The sequence below is a fragment of the Chiloscyllium plagiosum genome, chromosome 22, assembly GCF_004010195.1.
Source record: "Chiloscyllium plagiosum isolate BGI_BamShark_2017 chromosome 22, ASM401019v2, whole genome shotgun sequence".
NCBI lineage: Eukaryota > Metazoa > Chordata > Chondrichthyes > Orectolobiformes > Hemiscylliidae > Chiloscyllium > Chiloscyllium plagiosum.
The window spans coordinates 35,844,356-35,865,978 of record NC_057731.1 but is presented as its reverse complement, the minus strand read 5'-3'; the positions used below and the strand labels follow the sequence as shown (position 1 = coordinate 35,865,978).

The 21,623-nt window shown below is 38.3% G+C and overlaps 2 protein-coding genes across 6 annotated transcripts in view; one reads left to right on the top strand and one right to left on the bottom strand.

Moving 5' to 3' along the window:
• Positions 1-3,652, top strand: part of ccdc186 (coiled-coil domain-containing protein 186) — a 121,233-nt gene extending 117,581 nt beyond the window's left edge. For all 5 annotated transcript variants that reach the window (XM_043712785.1, XM_043712789.1, XM_043712787.1 and 2 more), the window contains one exon: positions 3,108-3,652. In XM_043712785.1, coding sequence (XP_043568720.1) covers positions 3,108-3,188 — 81 coding nt within the window. In that variant the 3' untranslated portion in view covers positions 3,189-3,652. The remainder of the gene's footprint in view (positions 1-3,107) is intronic.
• Positions 3,653-11,560: 7,908 nt separating this feature from the next.
• Positions 11,561-14,565, bottom strand: adrb1 (adrenoceptor beta 1). The gene has a single exon (XM_043712795.1). It carries the CDS (start codon positions 14,150-14,152, stop codon positions 12,920-12,922), a length of 1,233 nt encoding a protein of 410 aa, XP_043568730.1. The 5' UTR covers positions 14,153-14,565; the 3' UTR covers positions 11,561-12,919.
• Between the last annotated feature and the right edge of the window lie 7,058 nt (positions 14,566-21,623).

Here is a 21,623-nt window from a genome sequence, read left to right as displayed (position 1 = left end):
CTGATGCTGCTGTCAACCTCTCTGCAGGGGTCTATATATGGGAGTATCACATCTATACTCAGTTTCCATTTAAGCTGTAAATCTACACCAACTGGATAATAAGCATAATAAACTTAAGACATTTTTTGTTTGTAAGCTGAGTTCTTTTCAACCTTTTTTTTAGGTTAAAGTACTTTGACTTTTAATTGTATGTCATTTGCATATTTTTGCATAAGAATAAAGACCTCTTTTAACTTTGATAGAAGATTTTGTTTTAAGGAAACTTGTAACATTTTGTCACAATCAAAGGGTTAACTTCATAACTTGTTATGAAACATTAAGCAAAGCAGACAACTACACCATTAGCAAATGCATGCACTATATTCCATTATATTACTGATAACAGTGACATGCAGTTATCTTACTTTAAAATGTGGTTCTGCCTCAAGTGATATGCAGGTTTCTTTAAAATTCTTACTCTGCACTTTTTAAAAATATGAATCCTAGAAATCGTGCCACTTTCCAGGTAGCTTTTCCCCTCCCATTTTGTCTACTTTTCTCAACAGAATTTTTTTCTATTTGTCTCCAAGCTGAACGTGGGGGGAAAGATTAGCCTTTTTGCTACAAGCTGCATGTCTGTTACTAGAAAATAACTTGTTTTTTTTTTATGTGTTACTAATACTTTGTAAAATGCAATTCATTATGATAATTTTGATCCATTAACTATATCTGTGATCTTGCTTACTGAAAAGTTGACATTTAATTTCTTGCGTTCTGCATTATCTACCTTATATTCCTTAGAATGACCTTTATTGAAGGGAGTAATTTTAAATCAAATAAATTTTATTAGCAAACATAACGTTTGTATATATGGTCATTGATGGCAACACTTTGCATTTGAAATATCTAAAGTAAGTCCACTCATTGTTAATGATTCACAGAAATTAATATAAAGTAGATGTCACCATACTCGTCCTTTTTCTATATAAAGGCATAAAGTGACTGCAAAATCAATGGCCAGGTAAAGTTTCGAAATCTTTTTAAATTTAGCTGAGAGAAATTGAAACAGCAAAAAATCAAGTTATTTATTTTAAGTATCTGGAACCTGATACTGAAAAACCAATAAATTCTCAGTAATAAAGGTCTTGTCTAATCACATTGCCAAGTTCTCTTTGTAAAATGTTGTATTCTCACCATGAACATTTTTATTTAAAAGTCCTGAGCAATGCAGTTGTTTTAGTAGCATTTGCTAAAATTTATGATGATCTTCATATACTACCTGCAGTTGTGATCTTCATATCTGACCTTTGGTCAGTCTTTCTTTGCTGATCTACTTTGGAGTCTTATTTACAGTGCAAATCAATTCCGAATCGTTCAACTTATCTTTGAATTGTGTCCTCAGACTACTTAACTCTGCAGTTATTTTTCCAGCTCAATATATTTTTCTTCTCTGTCCTGATTATATTATTCTTCTGACTTTTGATTTTGTGCAATGCGACATTCTTTCTTGTCCCATCACTGGCAATAGAATTTCAGCTGCTTTGGTCTTAATCTTTGGATTATTTATTTAAAACTGTGTACCAATTTTTCCTTCTCGTCTTTTTTTTCAAAATAACTTCCTTTGACTAAGCTAAGATTCTTAACTGTCTATTTTCTGCCTTGCTGTCTGTTTCCTTGGATCTGTGAAAGCCCTTGTGACATTTCTGACATTCACTGTTATATAAATATATAATGTTGTTGCTAACAGTAGCAGTACAAGATATTATGGTTTGTGCATACTATCTGCCATAGGGACATGAGTTTGCATTAAAGGTTTCATTGGAATCTTGACTACCCATGGAGTATGTGCTATGTCCCAGGTTCCACTTCAGGAAAAAAATGTGCATTTGTGAATTGAAGTAATTTTAAAAGTATATATGCTGAAATTCATGATGCTTGTGCAAGGGAATGAAGCATGTTCCCTGATCTTCGATACAATCAGTAATGATTTCAATAGCAAATCTCAACACTGTGACAGTGGATCTTTAAAGATGGTAAATGAATATAGTGGTACTGTATGTTACTTTATATTTTTCCTACAGCTGAAGTCTTAGTTTGTAGAGAGAAGTTTCTGATTTTTTAAAAAGAACCTGACCTAATGTTTTGCTGAAGAAGCTATTCCTGCGTACGCTTAAAAAGTGCTTTTGTCATCTCTCTTCAGCTTTGGCTACTCAGGGTAGAAAACAAAAATTTGCCATTGTCAACTGCGCGCTCCCAGTAAATTTGCCATTGTCAACTGCGTGCTCCCAGTTAATTTTAATCCATATAATCAGTGCCTTCAGTTGTGTTACATGATTGCTTTGTGATGGTTATGGCAAAAACACAGTTAACAATAACATGACAATTCTGTTAAGTGGCAATATGACGTTAATATCACCAGTACTTCCCGTTGTAACTTGTGTTTTTCAACCACTTGCCTTTCACAGTAGTTTCTGTCTTTGAATAAAATAATTTAAGTAAGAAAATATTGTTCTTCTCCAGTATGCTGAGTTTTGTAATTTGTGAAGATAATCAGATTCATGAGTGAAATAAATTTTAGAGGAGTGTTTAGTTTAGTTGAGTTTACACCATTTCATTACACCTGTACAACTGACCATTTCAGCTTTGACTGGATGTTAAAATTGAACAAATGCAATTGCAGACTGAATGGAAAAATGTCACAAAATGGCTTTGACAAGTATTTTTGTATTTGGTGTGGCTTCTATTTTACCCACATGACACATCTGATTTTTCTTTTTTCATGTTTATACTCCATAGAAGGTCGCTTTGGAATAAGTTATGAGAATAATTAACATGCAACTGAACGGGTTTAAAAATCATATCTGCTGGAATAATTTAGCCATTGAAGTAGATTTTTCTCATTTTTGCAGAAGATGGTGCTGCAGTATTGTACTATATAGTTGGATCCACTTTGCTAAAATTGGACTGCAGTTACATAGATTATACAATAGTCAGTCAGTATAATCTACTATACCTGAGTGGGAGGTTAATTTTCAGTAATTCCTAAACCTATTGCACCTACCAAAATTTGTGTGAAGGATGAAACAAAATATATACCACAAACTTCACATCGTGACTTTTAATTACAGGAAAACTTGCAGACGCTGGGAACAGAAATAGAACGTCTGATCAAGTGCCAGCATGAATTACAGCAGCAACTAAAGCATTGAATTGGCACTGATGTCTGTTTAAGCAACTCCATTGTGAATTCAAGAGAACAGGTGCTGGACAGGCAAAGAACTCACATCACTCATGACTCGGACAAGTATATCTTATCTGCAGCCTGCAAGAAGATAATGTTGCTTCCCCCAACATGCAGGTTTGAAATATTCAGTATGCTGCAATGAACTGATTTTTCTGGAACCTTACTTTCTGAAACGAATTTTCAGTTAACATTTCTAAATTTCCACATGCATTCCTGTGATCTGCTACAAAAATAATGAAAGATGACTGCTGAACCTGCAAGCATAGTAATTAGTGGATATTGACCATTCTTCTGTGCTCTTTGGTCTTTAAGGAAAAAAAAGCAATGAACATTGTGCATTCTTACTTAAATTTTTTTCTGACATTTTGGGGACTGGGGTGCAATTATACAGAGCGACACCTGATCATTTTTTTTTAGCAGACAGCTAAAGTGATTTTTAATTTTGGAGCCAACTTGAATTAATGGTAAACTAAATTCCTACACTGCTGAGGCAAATAAAGTGCATACCCATCCTGTTGTCTGCCAAATCTTGCTTTCTTGCTTTGACATGAAAGGTTCTCCATGACATTTTTGCTATTGAGCTTTCATTTCCATTTACATTGCAGTATGAATGTATTGTTTGGTAACCTGAACTATTGATGCAATTAACTGATCCATAAACCAATCCATAAATTGGTTTAGTTATTGAATAATCAAATGTCCTTGTGAAACAAGTTTCCAATACGATAATAGTATGTTATATATGCTGATTATTGCAGAATAGTTCAACTTTTGAAATAAAATTTTGAAAGAAGGATGATCATGTTTTGTTAAAAAGGAAACTAAGATGATGATCAGAGTAATTATGAATTATTTGATTCATAACTAGTTACCCATTTCTTACAAATAGTGTGCATTCATCAATCCAACAACTTCAAATTTGTCAGTCATCTAATCAATACTCTTGTTTAATCAGGAATTTGATGTTACCATTGCATGAAAGTTGACTATTTTATATGAAACCAAATTATTCCCTGCAAAATGTAGTAGAAATGCACTTTAAACTTAAATTATTACTTTCCAAATTGCACAGTATGTATCTGTTATGGATCATAGTCCATATACCTTTTTAATTTTTTCCACCTTTTTCAGTTTGTTTCTTTTGCAATACATTCATAATGTTGTGAAAGTGATGTTGTAGTCTCTTTTGAAAATTAATTTGTATAATTAAGTTGTAGATACATTTCTGTATAAAGAGCACAGTTTTTAAAGTGTTAATCTATAATATGTATATATGGAATACTGGATTAATAAATTACATTGTCTTATTTTGTTATGCTAGCTTATTGGAGGAGTAACTTCATTCAAAATGTATTTCGGCCTATATATCACTTATTTCCAAAGAGCAGTGAACCTTGATTAAACTCACTTGACTCTAAGTATTAGACATGAGTATTCATTCAATAACTGGGATGTTGCATTGGGTTCTGTGCTTGAAATATGATTCCTTGACTGGTTTCTACCTGATGTCTTGTGTTAGATGCAGAATAGCAAAATGCAATCAGGGAAACTTCTTCCAAGTTGAATTAACAAATTCATTTTATCCAGCAGGTTATCATCCTTGTAGGAAAAAAGAATGAACTTGTATTTCTGTGGCACCTTTCCCAACCTTTCCCAACTTCAGTTTGTCCCAAAGCACTTTATAGTCAACAATGTATTTTTTTTTTGAAAGGTTATAATGCAGGAAACATGGCAGCCAATTTGTGAATAGGCAGGTCCACAGAGTGATATTGATTAGATCATCTTCTGTTTTACTGATGACATTTGTAAGATAAGTATAAACCAGGACCTATGAATAGCTCCCCTACTTTTCTTTGAAATCATGCCATAAAATCTTTTCATTCCACCTGACGGGCAGACTCCATTTAATATCTCATCTAAAAGATGTTCTGCATTTCTGCCAATTTGTTTAATGAGGAAGTAACACCTCTGTTACTGCCATAAGTACTAAACTTTAATTTCTATTAGCATTGGAGGCATAAAATGAGTCCAGTGTTATCTGGAAGTGATACTTGGGTTTGAAACCTCAAGCCACTCCTGCTAACTGTGTCTGAAAGAGAATGCTATGGAAGAACTGAATAGTTAAAGAAATGTGAGAGAATAAATTGAACATTTGGAAAGAGCAAGTATTTGAACTGGATGATGTTTCACAAAGCCTGTGTAGAAAGATGCATACTCCGTTATAATTAATTTTCCACTTAGAGATGATTCAATTCAAATGAACATTTCCAAAGCTTGCAAAAATATGAAAATTATGATATTAGATTACTATCCTGTGAATGATACCATTGTGTTTTTCCATGTTCAACATTTTAATTTTCTTGTGAAAGAACGTAAGAGGCAGAATGCCTAATATAGGGTTGAAATCAGCATTACATTATGAATACTGCAACGTCGCTGCCATTGAGTGAGATGCAAGCAGATTACTTTCCAGGCTTGCAACATGAGATGACATTTTGTAACTCTGATGCAATATATTAGTAAAGGTAGAAGTGATTTTAAAGAAAAACATCCCTATTAGGCTGAATTGTTAAATCCTCTGATTTCCTCTCCACAGGTAATGGTATGCTTTTGCTATCATCCAATCAGTATGGAACTTATGGAATTGTGGGCGGCACGGTGGCAGTGGGCGGCACGGTGGCACAGTGGTTAGCACTGCTGCCTCACAGCGCCTGAGACCCGGGTTCAATTCCCGCCTCAGGCGACTGACTGATTTCCTCTCCACAGGTAATGATATGCTTTTGCTATCATCCAATCAGTATGGAACTTCTTTAATTTTTAGGAATGTTAGCAGGGAAAAGGGTGAATGATTTAAGATAAATTTTAAAGTAGCTGGGCTTTGCCTTACTGAAGGGAGCTTTTGGATTACCTTATGTTACTGTGCTACTTTTCAACAATATTGTACAACTTAAATTTGGACAGGGTAGGGCATTGGAGACTTTGATGATTCATTTTTTATAATTTGATGTGATTGGATATTTTGAGCTAATAATGCTCTCAAATGGAAGAGAACTCTATCATCTCCTGAATATGCAAAGGATGATTTGTTTTTGCTCATTTGGCATGTTATTTTTTTTTTCAAAGAATCTATCTGGTTGTTACCAATGTTAACTGTTCTCCACTTTTGGAAGTGCCTTAGAATGTGCTACACCCCTCCTGACTCCCCTCTCCATTGACTATTCAAATAAAATTGTACAAAACTTCTTCTCACTTCATCCATTCAAATCACCTCAGAACAGTTTAAATAGTGGTATGTAGGGATAAAAATCGGACTGCTCATGTAACTGTTGCTATTGTAACTGTGCCCTTCAAGTAGGCACATAGGCTTGTAGAACCAAAAAAACAGATGATATGCTAATTAGCTGTGACAATTTACTATGTGGAAATCGGTTACCATACTTCTCACAATACAATGGTGAGGACAAACCTATTGTGTTTTTAGATGCTACATAATGTGATATGGTATATTTTGTCTTTTTGCGGCTGCAGACTATATGAATGAAACTGACCTAAAGAGATTCCAGTCAAGCAGGAGGAATCTTTTATATTTCCTTGAGTTCATTGATCATACATTGCCTCAGCATTTTGTCAGGTTGCTGTTTCTCATTGCAATACTCTCTGCACTATATTGAAATGCCCACTCATAGTAATTGTTCAAGGGCGTAGTAAGGCATTAATGCACATCTTTTGGCTCTCGCTAAAACAACTTACTGCCTGGGCACATGCTTAAAAACTTTGTTCTTTTTATCAGCTAATGGATTCTCCTAGAAATCATTTCTAATGAGCACCTGGAATATAACTCCTAAGATTGTTTTGCCAGCCATTCTGTGCTGGGTGGGGCTTCTTTTGAAATAATTTTATTGGTCACTGCATTGAGTATTGGAGGTGGGAGATCATGTTGCGGCTGTACAGGGCTGTACAGGACATTGGTTACACCACGTTTGGAATACTGCGTGCAAATCTGGTCTCCCTGGTATAGGAAGAATGTTGTGAAACTTGAAAGGGCTCAGAAAAGATCTACAAGGATGTTGTCACCATTGCAGGGTTTGACCTATCGGGAGAAGTTGAGTAGGCTGGGGCTGTTTTCCCTGGAGCATCGGAGGTTGAGGGGTGACCTTATAGAGGTTTATAAAATCATGAGGGGCATGGATAGCGTGAATAAACAAGTTCTTCTTCCTGGGGTAAAGGAGTCCAAAACAAGAGGATTTGGTTTTAAGGCAGGAAGGGAAAGATTTAAAAGGGACCCAAAGGGCAACTTTTCACACAGAGGGCGGTGCGTGTCTGGAATGAGCTGCCAGAGGAAGTGGTAGGGGTTGGTAAAATTACAACATTTTGAAAGACATCTGGGTGGGTACATGAATAGAAAGGGTTTAGTGGGAAATGGGCCAAATGCTGGCAAATGGGACTAGATTTAATTAGGATATCTGGTCGGCATGGACGAGTTGGACCAAGGGTCTGTTTCCATGCTGTACATTTCTATGACTCCATGACTAATTTTCTTTAACAGACCAAGTTGAGACTATCTTGCCTCCTGTTGGCATTGGTATGAACCAGCAATCATTTGATCACTATCTCCCTAATTATAATGTTCTAAATCAGTGGGAAGAAACTTATTATTTTCTTCTCCTAACGCAAAGGGATTTTGGCCCATACTGCTTAACTATATAAGATGCATGATCAACTTGGTGAAATTTGAGTAATTTTGTATGGTTTTAAGATTACCCAGTGTGTAGTGTGTACATTGTCAACTGAAGAATTTTTCAGTTAATTCCTCTTAATTAACAACTGCATAAGGCCACAGAACTCTTTACAATCTTTTGTTTCACAATGTGTGGTCCAATGAATTTAGACAGTTAACAAAAATAATTACCTCTTGCCATACCAAGTTAGACTGGATGTAGGGCATGAGATTGTATTGTCACAATCATGTTATTGCGTTAGCAATCCAAAGGCTGGGACTGATGTTCCAGAGACATGAACATAACGGCCAATGAAATGTAAATATAATTGATTGCTAAAAAGAAAAATTGAATACTTTCATTTTGCACGCATCAAAATTAGGATACAGGAAACAAACTGGAGAGAAAAAGCATTTTATACAGAATGTGAAGGAGTTGCTGATTAGTTGGGCTGTAATTAGCATGGTGATGCAACCAGAACAGTTAAGCGTCAATCTCTGGCAGATTCCAATTGGTCACGGTATTGACTGAATTGCATTTAGTGGTGGATATAATGTTCTGTAGCTCGTGAGCATGGCTGAGAAAAGTAAATCTACCATTAGACGTGATTCAGTTACTGAAAACTATTTATTAAATAGTCTGGACTGCTAAAAGTTGCATCAGAAACTAGTTTAAGATCATCGGCCAGGCCCAAAATTTGTGCATGCTAGCAGCTACTTAAATTCTCAGGACCCTCTTTTATGCAGGGAAAAGAAATTTGTACATACATTCCTCCTTTTTCAAAAATAAAGAGGTAGTGGAGACAGCCAAAATCTGCTATGTCCCTATGACGACATCCAGACCAATTTGGGTTGATCTGCCAGGTCTGAGAATTAAGATTGACAGTTAACTGTACTTGCATATCCACAACAATGATGGTACAGCCAATTAATGCCCTCTTCTCATGTATATATAAAATGGTGTCTTTCTTCAGGTATATTTCATCCTGATTCTGATGAGCTTGTGATGAAAAGCTTCAACCTTTTGACTCTTTTTAGCAATGTTTATCTAATTGATTAACTGGAAAATAAAACTAGTCTCAGTAATGGTATTTATGAAATTATCACATTGTTGTAAAGACTTATCTGGTTCACTAATATTTTTCCAATCGGGCTGGCAAGTCTCCTGTTCTAATTTGGTCAACGTGACTCCAGGCCCATAACATTGTGACTGCCCTCTGAAATGGCCAAGCAAGCCACTTGATTAAGAGATAGCTTACTACCACCTTCTTGAGGACAGTTAGGCATCGGCAATAAATGCTAACCTTGCTGGTGTTGTTCACAACCCTCAAAAGAATTTAACAAACTGATCTATTTACCTTATCGCAGAAAGCATTGTTCTCTCCCATTACTTTGTTCATGTAATAGCTTTTCATTGATCAATTTTCTTTGACAGCAGATTCTATACTGTTGCTGGATTCAAGTGTCTGCTATTGAGAAAATCTTTTATGGTACAAAGGCTCATCGTGTTTTGATAGTTTTTAAAAATTCATTTAAGGGGATGAGGGTGTCACTGGCCCATCCCCAGTTGCTCAGGACAGTTAAGAGTCAACCACTTTGTTGTGGATCTGGAGTCGCATGTAGGCCGAACCACGTGCGGATGTTGGTTTCCTTCCCTAAAGCATATTAGTGAACCAGATGGGTTTTCTGACATTTGGAAATGTGGAAAATGGTCATCATTAGACTCTTAATTTCAGATTTTTAAAAATAGGTAATTAAATACCATCATCTGCCATGGTGAGATTAGAACCCAGGGCGCCAGAACCTTACCTGGGGACGTGGGAGTGGTGCCTGTTGTGTCATTGGACATTGTAGCAAGCTGCAAGGTTCAGTATTCATATCCTGTCCTGGAACCGTGTTCCTGTTCTTTCACTAGTCACTAACTGGGAAGCAACTACACCGCGTGGACAGCAGCAGTTCGAGAAAAATGCTACTACCTTGGTGATATTAGAAAGGACCAAAAAAGCCATTGTCAGAAGAAGGAATTTAAAAACGGATCATGGTCCCAGCAGGAGGAGCCTGCAGCCTTCCAGAAGGTGATGTGATTTTATCCAAAAAAGAACATTCTTGCTTGTTTTCTAAAATATCAACTCGCTTCTATATTTTATCCTTATTTTCATTTTAAAGCAGTAGGACACTTGTCTAGGTGGCTAGTGATGTTCAATGATGTAGCGGTTCAGAATAATGCCAGTATCCTGCCCCGGAGAACAATGACAGACCGCTGCTGACTAAATCTGTCAGGCCACAGGGGTCTGAATGAGGCATCGGCATCCAATCAGCCAAGAAGCTGCCTCGGGCAGAGAACACGGCAATAGCACTCAATTGGTTCCCGCAGAAGAACATTGAAGTGCTGAGGTTAGCGCTGCCCCACTCCTCGGGAGCTCTGTTCTAAAATGCCTGTCAAATTGTTGATGAAATTACAGTGGGCGGCGAAGACTTCGCTTTTACAATCTGCTTTGCATCTAGTGTTGAGTTGAGGCACTTCTGTAACCCTTTTAGTTTTCTGTCTTTCACACGCTAGTCAAAATGGAAAAATCTCAACTGCTAAAAAGAAAAAGGGTTCGAAGCAGGCTTTTGGAATATTTTAACATTTCTTCAGTTTTTAAAAGCTTGTTCCTGACTAGTAGGATATATGGCACTTCTGTCTACGTTTTGCTCTAGTCGAGCCGTGCAGGGAGGTTGGTGGGGTGTTTAGTAAGAATGGGAGTTTCTTTAACCTTTCCCAGTTTGCTTTGCTCCGTTTGTTCATAAATCAGCTCGGAATGTTAACGCTGCCAAACAGACAATAAATTTTAGCAGTCGCAGAAAGCAATATTAGTAAAAATCCCCACAGTTCTCCTGAATCAATCAGTCTGAAAAATAAAACAGCGTGACAGCGGATTCCATCGTTTTGCAAATATTTCCAGAGGTGCTGAGTGGCCTCCGACTGAGGTATGTATTGCTAGTCTTCAACCACTTTGATTCACTCTAAATTTAGGGGGTGGGGGGAGGACAGCGCAGAAGGGGACGCTTGTGGTGCTATGGTAATGTCCTAGCTTTGCGCCAATAGGCCTGGGTTCAAGTCCCACCTGCTCCAGAGGTGGATAATATAATCTCTGAACAGGTTGATCAGAAAATGTTTAAGTTAGCGTAAAATGGAGCTATGAACCTCCCTGTTGAATGTGACTTTTTTTTGGTAATAAGAGTTCAACGTTGGTCGTCACAGTTAGAATTTCGTGGGCATTCCGAATGTAACCTGGAGGCGGCAATGATTACCTGGTTTTGTTTATCTCCAGGGAGAGCAAAAACATGCTGCAACATTTCTCATTGGTATCAGGCTGGGACTAGGCAGTGGATTAAATTTGTACACCGTTTCCTTCACTTGAATAACCTGCAGCTTTTGCACGTTTTAAAATTAGAACGATACTAAATTATTATAATATTGCAAACTCAAATGTTATCAGAAAATAAAACACCCACAGCACCAAATCACTTACACTGAAGAACATATTTTCGGAAACATGGCTGTGTTGTGAATGATAGTAGAAGCGCGGGCAAACATTGCTCTCAATCTTTTGCAGTAAGTTATATAAATATACACGTGTACTGTTAAATGATGTTTATTGCACATATACCAAATATCCACACATTGTATTGGGCTGCGTTTTATATAAATATGTGCGAGAAAGCAGACTTTGTGACAATTACATCACTCACAGCTGAACGTGAATTTCATAACGCGGGGTGGAAACGCTTTTTTTTTGGTTTATCAGGTAAACGTTACAGTACATCATCATTCAACACGAGTTCCCTTTTCTGTACCTATTCGTTTCGTTTTCGAAAAGTTACCGGGCGTTTTATTTTTGTTTGGTTCTGTCCATATAAGATGAGCTGTAAAATATTCATCATAGTTACAACGTGGCGCACACAATCTTTGTACTGAGAAATACCAACTTTCAACACTTAGGAAAGTGCAGGTGAAGTTGGTCCTGTGGAATTTAAATTATTTAAATAAGTAACAGACCCCTGTTCGTTCATCTCTTTACCGGTCAACTGAGGTTGCGCGTCGCTTTGTCTGTTTTTAAATATATAAAATGCGATTTGTTTAATATAAACAATGTTTAATATAAATAGATCTGTACATAATCTGTACAGCTGGAGGTAGTGTTATTCAAAACACAGTCTTACAGTGAGAGAGAGGGGTTTCATCAAATTGGCAGCAACACCTTGATCCATGGCTTGAGGATGGACTGCTCGGAATGGACCACTCCGATACGAGGCGTCGGTCATGACCAGCTGTTAGAAAAATCTGAAATCTTTTATTTTAGACATGTGGACCTTTGTTTACTCAAATTGTTTTACAATGAAACTTGTGGTTTCTCTTTAACATAATCCAAAACGTTGAAAATAATAAGTCCTTTCAATCCGCTATTCTGGGGACAAGGCGATTGTTGATGTAAATAGCAGCGTTCACGGAGAGCTCCTCTTTAATGCACGTTGGAAATTGCCATTGACCATGGAATGTGATTTAACCAGGATATACCATTCGTGATGGTGGGTTCTTGGTTAGTCTGATGAAAATCAGCGGATTTCGGAAATGCCTGTCCCCTTCTGCAGTCTGTGATTGCTCCGAATTCAAACCTTAGTGTTAATCTACTTTGGCCTTCCGTTCTTCAGAACTGCGGGAAACGATCGCTTATGGAAGAAATCCGCCGCGAATTAGTCTGCTGGGTTCAGTGCGTGTTTCCTACAATGATGTACTGAGGCAGCCCGCACTGACTGCTCTGTCTCGTCTCTAACGCCTTTTTCCCCCCCACCGACCTCTGTTTAGAAGCTGAATAAAAACCGAAAGAGGAAGGGTCGCTGGACCCGAAACATTAACTCTTGATTTCTCTGCACAGATGCTGCCAGACCTGCCGAGCTTTTCCAACGACTTTGTTTTTGTTTCGGTCCACCCGCGCCTAGAACTGGGACTCCTGGTCTTCAGGGCTCTCCCCCAGGTGCCGATCCAAACTGCCCCCGTTCGCCTCCTGGCAGCTGTTCCACTCTGACCAAGTCTCCAGGCTCCTGGGGTCCAGGGTGTTGCCAAATACGCCCGAACACCGGGAGAACTCTCCGGAGCCCGAGCACAGTCTGTTACTGTCTGCCTGGCCGGGGCAGAACAGTAACCTCTTAAAGGCGGCTCTGAAGTCTGGGCTCTTGCAGTAAATGATGGGGTTGAAAGCTGAGTTGACATAGCCGAGCCAGTTGAAAAACAGAAAGAGTTTGCCAGGCACGATGTCAGCCCGGAACGCCTTCGCAACATTGGCCAGAAAAAAGGGCAGCCAGCAGAGGGTGAAGGTTCCCATAATAATCCCCAGAGTCTTCAACGCCTTGTGGTCCTTAATGGCTATAATCTTGGAGGGTCTCCTCCGAGCTGACCTGCCGTTTGGGATGAAGTGACTGGTGTAAAACCTGCCCTCGCACTTATCAATCTTTTTCATTTGTTTCTTGGCTTCTTGAAAGACGCGGGCATAGACGAAGATCATGATGAGTAAAGGCAGGTAGAAGGAGATGATGGAGGAAGCCAGGGCGTAGGCTTTGTTTGTGACAAAGTCACAGCAACAGGGGTCATTGTAACAGCGGATGGCGTCGGGCTGGTCATCCCTCCACCAGTGCATCATGATGGGCAACAGCGAGATGAGGCCAGAGATGAGCCACACCACACACACGATGGCCCGAGCTCGGGCTTTAGTCAGTAAGCTCTGGTAGCGGAACGGGGAAGTGATCGCCACGTAGCGGTCGATGGCGATCACACACAAAGTTTCGATGCTCGCCGTCACACACAGGACATCGACCGAAGTCCAGATCTCACAGAAAACCGAGCCGTACAACCAGTTACCTCGAACGACCAAGGTCGCCCCGAAAGGCACCACCAACAAGCCCATAATCAGATCTGCACAGGCCAGAGACACAATAAAAACATTGGTTAGCGTCTGCAGCCGCTGGTTTCTGGCGATGGCAAAGACCACCAAGAGGTTGCCGAGGACTATGATCAGGACGATGCTGGCCATAACTGTGCCCATCCCTATCACCCACTGCTCAGAGAACTCTTGCTGAGGCACATGTGGACTTACCCCGTTTGCAGGATTAACAAAGAGGATGGTGCTGGATTTGTTATTGTGACAATCCTCGGAGGACAGGCGGTCTCCCATTGTGCAGAGTGCCGCTGGCCGAACCAGGAGCTCAACTCGCTTTCACCGGAGGATGTCCCCACAGATGCTGCGTGTGCTCCTGTCCTCCTTCATCCTCTCGCTGTGGCGGCACCAACAACCTGGAGCTGGGGTCAGAGCAGCACAGCGCCCTCCCCTTTCATGTCGCACACAGAGTTCCTCCAATAATCCTCCTCCTGACGCCACATCTCCCAACTTCCATTTACAGAGTATTAACTTCAGTGAGGGTGCCCCAAGTACAAGTTGAGGGCGCGAGAGAAAAAAAACTTTTTTTTCAACCAATTACCTCTGGTATATATTCTTCACGAAGCTTTTTGAAGTCCTGGTGTAACAAAAAAAGTGAATTTTACAGAAACACAAGACTGGGCTAATCACAATTTGTATTTGCAAATGTTTACCCCACTAGGCGTTTTACCTTTTTGTAAATTTAGTTTTGAATTCACGTGGATTAATGTGCTGACAACCACTCGGGCAGTGACGGTAAGTCCTTGTGAATACTTTTTGGGGGCCAGGAATAGACCGTGCTGCTAGCTCGAATTTCAGTAGCAGTGGAAGAGATCCCGCCCTTTTCCATATCAGAACTGTTTGAGGAGATTATCTGCCGTACAGAGAACGGAAACCCTACTATGAGTTTAGAAGTCGGAATGGATTTTAAGATCGCTGGCTGTTCTCAAGTTGCCAGTCCCTCGTTCTCTTTCTCACCCAGACTAAAACTTCACCACTCACTAAGACGTTTAACATGAGGATTTTACCATCACAAGAAAGAATAACCCAAATGAATTAGATCCACGAAGTCCATTCTACTCAATATGCCATGTACAAATTTACGCTTTTCTGTACGTTCTATTTATTTAAGCATCTAAGAAAATTTTAAGGATAATACTCCTGTACTTTAAACATTGAGGATAAACGTGAAACATTATTTTCTTATAGATAGTCAGCTTTTCAACCCTCACCAGTTGTATACCGCAGAATACATTTCGGTGACAGTGCTGTACATCTCCATGGCTCTACAACAGCATCACTTGTTCTTGAGAGTGACAGAATCAATCAGGATCGACAGGGTCTATTGGAGTCTGTGCCAGGTCTTTAAAATAACTGGATTGTTATTCCACAGAGTTTGTCAACTTTTACTACTGAAGTATTCATCCAGTTCTTTTTTAATTGGTTGTTTAGCATTGGATTAAACATTTTTGATAGTTCATTCTGTTGAAAGGGACAATATCTTCTGTTCCTCTGATTTTCTCTGTACCCTGCCAATTCTGCATTCGTACTCTGGTTCACTGATTACTTCAAATACGTAATTCACTTACTTCTTTGCAATTAATCTTTTGATGGGGGTGGGGGATGCTTCCAATTTTTTTTTGAATGAGAACTAATTTAGTTCTGATTCTTTGTTTGTGGTGTGCTTTAGATTTCCAGAATGAAATGGTATGCTGCCCTTCTCCATACAGTCTTAACTCACTCAAATCTCCCTGCACCAGCAGTTTGTACATTATTCCAAGTAAAACTACCAGCGCATGATACAGGATAAAAGAGGTTTTACTTTTTACTCAAGTACATTAATATGTGTTCCAGAGCCTTTTTTTTACTTTTATGTTGACTTATGTTTTACTTTTGTTAAGTAGCTAATAATTCCAAATATTTTTGGGTTTTTTTTTGTTATTTCCAATTAGGCTCCTCTATTCTATCAAAATTATCCCTGGCCAGAGATGAGCCTGGATATTCCAATGGCTATTGAATGGGTGACCAGAGTATTAGAAATTTAAGATGCGCCATGAGAAGAATTTAAAAAAGGAGAGTGGAAATAAAACAAATCTTCAAATACTACCCAAAATATTTGCTGAAGTGCTCTACAAATTACTTTGCAAGTGATGAGTTATTTGAAAAAGTGGTGTAAGGAGGAATCGGGAATAAGGCATCTCAAGTAGAGAAAAATGCTGATCTAGATACTCGCACAGAATAGTCTTTTTTTTTTGTAGTGATGTTAAAGAAGGAATAGCCATTACATTCCATCAACCAGTCATGCATTCCTTCCAAAACATTCAATATCTTTCTAACAATTCTGGAGTCCATATTGAATCAATTAAAACCTAATTGAAGTGAGTTCCCTTTTCAAAAAGAATGACAAGAAGAAAAGTATCTGAAATAAAATAATACTTGAAAAGGAAAAATAATTTCCCAGTTACCTTTGTCAAGTGTATCAACTTTTATAGGCCAATGGCCTACAGAAGCAAACAGTTAATCACTGGGCAATATAAAAACTTAAAAATAACTTTGTAGTTAAGGTGCATAATACGTCAATGCCATTGATACTCTTATCAAATTTTCCTAACATTGTTCACTTCAACATCTAGCTTTGTGCTAACAGCAAATTATATATTAATTAAAAAATGCTCCATGTCATTTGTAAATACAGCATGGGAGCCAGAATAACTCTGCTAGGTATTGTTATTGGAGCTCAGTCAGGTGTTGTCTGTGTATCATTATTTTAACAAGGCAATTTCCAGTTTTCTAGCTTGCAGTTAATTCAATGCCAATTCACCTCTTACAGCCTGTGAAACAAAATACAGTTACATGCATAATGAGAGGCCAAAAATACTGCTTGTGCAAAAAACTAATCCATTAATAATACCAGAACTGTCTAAGGTACAGTGTGTTTATCTTCTATATTCTCAAAATGATATTTTATACAGTAGTAAGTTAAGTCAACATTCCCTTTCGATACATACTTATTCTCACCTCAGAACAACAACAGATTTTGCAGCTGGTCAACAGAAGCTTGGATCAGAAACTGAAAGGCTTGACTCATCTATGACTCAACACGTTTCAGAACTCTGTTGCAAGCTTTTGTTTTCACTTTTATAGCACTAGGTGCTTATTCTAATCCTGTTTATGACTTCTGTCTTGTTGTTCAAGTTACTAAGCGCAACTTATTAGGGTTATCCATATTTGCAGTCATCTAGATACTTCATTCATATCAATGTTAACTGGTAATTACAAGGATAACGCAGTGCCTTTTATACCCTATATTTTGAATTCCAGTCATTACTTTCATAGACTATAATTGACACTTCTTAATTGAATGGCAATCTCAATAGGGATTTAAAATTTAAAAATAAATATCTAGTTCTGGAAATATTACACCACCTCCCAAATCTGCCTGGAACTCATTCCATGCTATGCTTCCTCCTTATTATAATTCACTTTAATAGAAGTAAGAGAGGTGTGAGGTATCCATTTTTTGTGTGTCAGTGAATATGTTGATTATTATCGAGTTCTGTATCATTAACAGGTTAAATTGTATATTGCAGTTTTCTTCTGTTTAAGATTTTGCATTTAATTTTCTGGTTCAGGTAATCCATGCAGATAGTAACTGCAATAACATATATCCTGGCACAGTATTAGATTTTGCCTTTTCTGATCATGAAAGTTTTACTCAAACTCTTCAGTACATTCAGAAATTTGAATATGTAATGATAATTGACCAATTGGAAAATGACTTATATTGAATTGGATGGTCTTAATTTTTTTTACATTTCTGACCCTTGTGCAATACACACAGGGATTGAATACCATATTTTCTTTTTAAATGACTTAAGCAATTTAAACTGAAAATGTATTAATTAAACTATTTTCATCCAACATGTATTATTTTCAATTTTTTTTTCACTGAATTATTTTGGCTGTAATAATTTTGCATCATATTTTTAAAATCATTGCTTTAAAACAACCTACTTGAGAATGCACTCAAAATATCACTGAGGAGACTCAAAGCTTTGCACCTGTATTGATCTGTGGCAAATTAAGTTCAATTGAGAAAAACATAATTTTCTGAAAAGGATTGAACTAGTCAGAGTGGAAATTTAAAGAGATCAAGGAATATTAATTATTTGGGCATTCACATAAACAGTGGAATGTGGTACCGTGCAAGAAGAACATTATATTCCAAATTACCTTGAGTTTAAATCTGCAGAGACAATCAGTTATTTATTTATTTTCAAACTGATCAGAATTGAAAGCAACAACGAAGGCAGGAAGCATATTTAAGGCTGGCCACTGGAATTATTTGGAAAATGAACTAAATGAAAGCATGTTATGGGACATTGGTAGATTTGATATTTGTAAGGAGAAGATTAAACGCGTGGAACAGTATTCCTCATCTGAATTTATGTTGTAAATATTTTCTAACCCTGGATTTTAAATTAATTTAAGGATTTTTAATTTTAAGGTTAAATTAAATTGTTTATTCTTCTAAAATACATAACTGTTTATAAAGCATTTTAGGACAGCAACGGATTACGGAAGTCAATTTATATGTTATTTGTGTATAGATAATTGCGAGTCTTCCTTTTCTTTTGATCTATGAATATAATGTCCTAGTTACGGGTCAGATAATAGATGTTATCACTCTTTGAAACATTATAATTAAAATATTTTCTCCAAAATGCATTTTTAAAAGTGCTTATATAAAAATGGTCTACTTGTATTTATATTTGTGTGACAATTCTTAGATAAGTGTGTTTGTAAAGTCAGAAATGGTGCTTTTGAGGATGATAAGTGTGTCTCTTCAATGGTGTCAAGTGATAACATATGGCAAATGGGACTAGATTAATTGAGGATATTTAGTCGATATGGACGAGTTGAACTGAAGGGTTTGTTTCTGTGTTGTACATTGCTATGACTCTATATGAGCTGGCTACTTTGAGATAAATGTAATTTATGCAGAAGTTTCTCAGTGTTGCCAGTGATAAGGAAACAGAAACATTCCTTTCTGCTAGCTGAATGTAAAGTAAGTAATCATAGCCACTGAAATGCATTTGAATGTAACTAAAGGGGCGGCAGTATGGCTCAGTGGACAGCACTGCTGTTCACAGTGTCAGGAACCCAGTTTCACTTCCAGCCTTGGGCGACTGTGTGGAGCTTGTATGATCTCCCTGTGTCTGTGTGGGTTTCCTCTAGGTGCTCTGGTTTCCTCCCACAGTCCAAAGATGAACAGGTCAGGTGGACTGGCCACGCTAAGTTGTCCATAGTATCTAGGGATGTGCCGGCTGGGTGGATTAGTAATGGGAAATGCAGAGTTACAGGGATAGGGCAGAGAGGTGGGTCTGGATGGGAGGCTGTTTGGATGGTTGTTGTGGATCCGATGGGTCAAATGGCCTGTTACCACACTGTAGGGATTCGATGATTCTACATACTGAGAAATTGACTTGTAAGGGTATCAGTAATTGTACCAGAGAATTGGAAGAACAAATCCAACTGATATATTGTGAATCACAGTACCATTTGCCTATACACCATATGACCCTTAACAATCTTGCTAAGCATGCATCAAAATGAAGAATGGAAACAAAATTAGAAATTGCTGGAAAATCACAGCCGGTCTAGCAGCATCTGTGGAGAGAAAGCAGAGTTAACTTTTAGAGTCCGGTAACCCTTCATCAGAATGGGTCAGCAAGTGTCAGTTCTGATGGGTCACTGGACCTGAAACATTAATTCTGCTTACTCTCCACAGGTGCTGCTAGACCAGATGGGTTTCTCCAGCAATTTTCGATATTGTTTCTGATTTCCAGCATCCAAAGTTTTTTTTTTGTTGAATGAAGAGCAGAATTGTCTGCTACTTCCAGAAGTGGAAAGCAGGGTGGATGGAGACAAAAATAATATTCCTGCCAGCAGGATGTATGTTTGCAGTTACATTTTTACAATTTAAAAGGCTGGCTGAGCCTCTTCAAAGCAAGTGTGAGGAAGTCCTTCTGCATGTCCTGCATGCTCATTAAAAGGAGAGCTCCACAGAATTAACTTGTCCTGTCCAAATAAGTTCTTTGAATGAACATTACGTGCCTTCAGATTCATGACTGTTTGGAAGTGGTGTGCAGCAGGTGTCATTGTTCTGACCTTTGCAGTGAGTAGCCTCTGCTTTGTCCTTTTTTGGGGAGTGTTCACCTATGCCATGCCTTGGTAGTCAATGTTTCAGGGGGACAATGGACGATGACCAGGGAGGGTGGAGGGTGGAGGCTGGAGTGGAATGGGTGTTGGCCAAGGAGACTGACCAAGCTCAGAAGTCTGATTGGGGAAGTGGGAAAGGGTCAATGCCAGCATCCACTCTGAGAACCCAAATGAATTTCGTGGCTTGGAGGTATGAATGCCTGTCCAGGTGCCCTTCAAAAATGATTTTGACAGAGTCATCACCTCTGTAAGGAATGCCAGGAGCATTGATTTGCTGCCTGTCCCACAGCAAGATTATTCACACTCCTCACACAAGAACTTGTATTGAGCTGACAGTGGCAGAATTGTGGAGTAGTCCCTGAGAGTAAATGATGCTTACTTTCATGCCTATGAGTGAGCTTGTATTTCACAGTGGAAGCTTCTGCCCATGGTGTCAAAATATGAAGAGTCTGACAAAATTTATGTCTAAACTTGCATCAAAGTTCCTACTAATATTTAATTCCTTATTGTTGAGTACCAGGGTAATGACATCATCAACAAGGAATGCTACATTCTTTTTTGTCTATTAAACTGTGAAGTATGAAAATGTTTGCGACAGTTAAATTACTCAGATATGGACTAATATAAGCAATCTGTTTCAAAAACCTGGACGTTGTAATGATTGTGGAACTGTTGGCATTCTTCTTTATCATTCTCTGTAACCAAAATTACAGTCTCTGTTAAACATGGAGACCACAAAGTTGCAGTAGTGATTCTCCTTTTCTCCTGTAATATCATTGTTTAAAAAAACAAAAACAAGTTACATTTTGTTAATGAAATGTAACTGAAGACTGAATCTTACCAGAAATTGGCCATATGTAATTTTTGTTGAGCTTCATGAAAGTTTCTCTCTGCAAGGCAAGAACTTTCTCTCTCAGCCATCCCAAATTCATCTCATTAACTAGGTGCCATACCCCAGTGATGTCCTACTCATCTGATACTAGCATGTTTCATCCATTTACTGTAGGCAGGAGTAATTGCTACTACCGGAATAATCTTAGGAAACACTGACATTGGCGCTATCTTTGAAGCCCACCTGTGCATCTGAAGCAAAATATCAATGCTTGGCCTTAGTTGGAGGTTATGTAACAGAATCATCTGCTGAGGTCTCAGACAGTAGCCCTTGTCTTTCAATAACCATCCTTGCAAGGCATCCAGCTCTTGAATCAAAATATGGACAGGAGAGTTCTGAAGGAAATGGGCATCATGCCGGCTCCCAGGGTTACCTGGTGCAGGTACTTGTAGGATCCGGTAGTAATGAATGGAGGTCTTGCAAATTAATGTACTGGAACCTCTTTCTATTTATGAATTCAATGCAAGCTTTCAATGTGATGTGTGTTCAGTTTATTGTACCTTACCCCAGTGGTGTTGTCAAATACTGCTGTCTAGGCTACAGCACTGACTTTACCATGGGAAAATGATACTGAGTAATGTGGTCTGGCAGAAAAGGCATCAGTGACAGCCTTGA

Bases quoted from the DNA above. Each gene is read 5' to 3' on its own strand.
- adrb1 (XM_043712795.1), bottom strand. From the start codon at position 14,152: ATGGGAGACCGCCTGTCCTCCGAGGATTGTCACAATAACAAATCCAGC.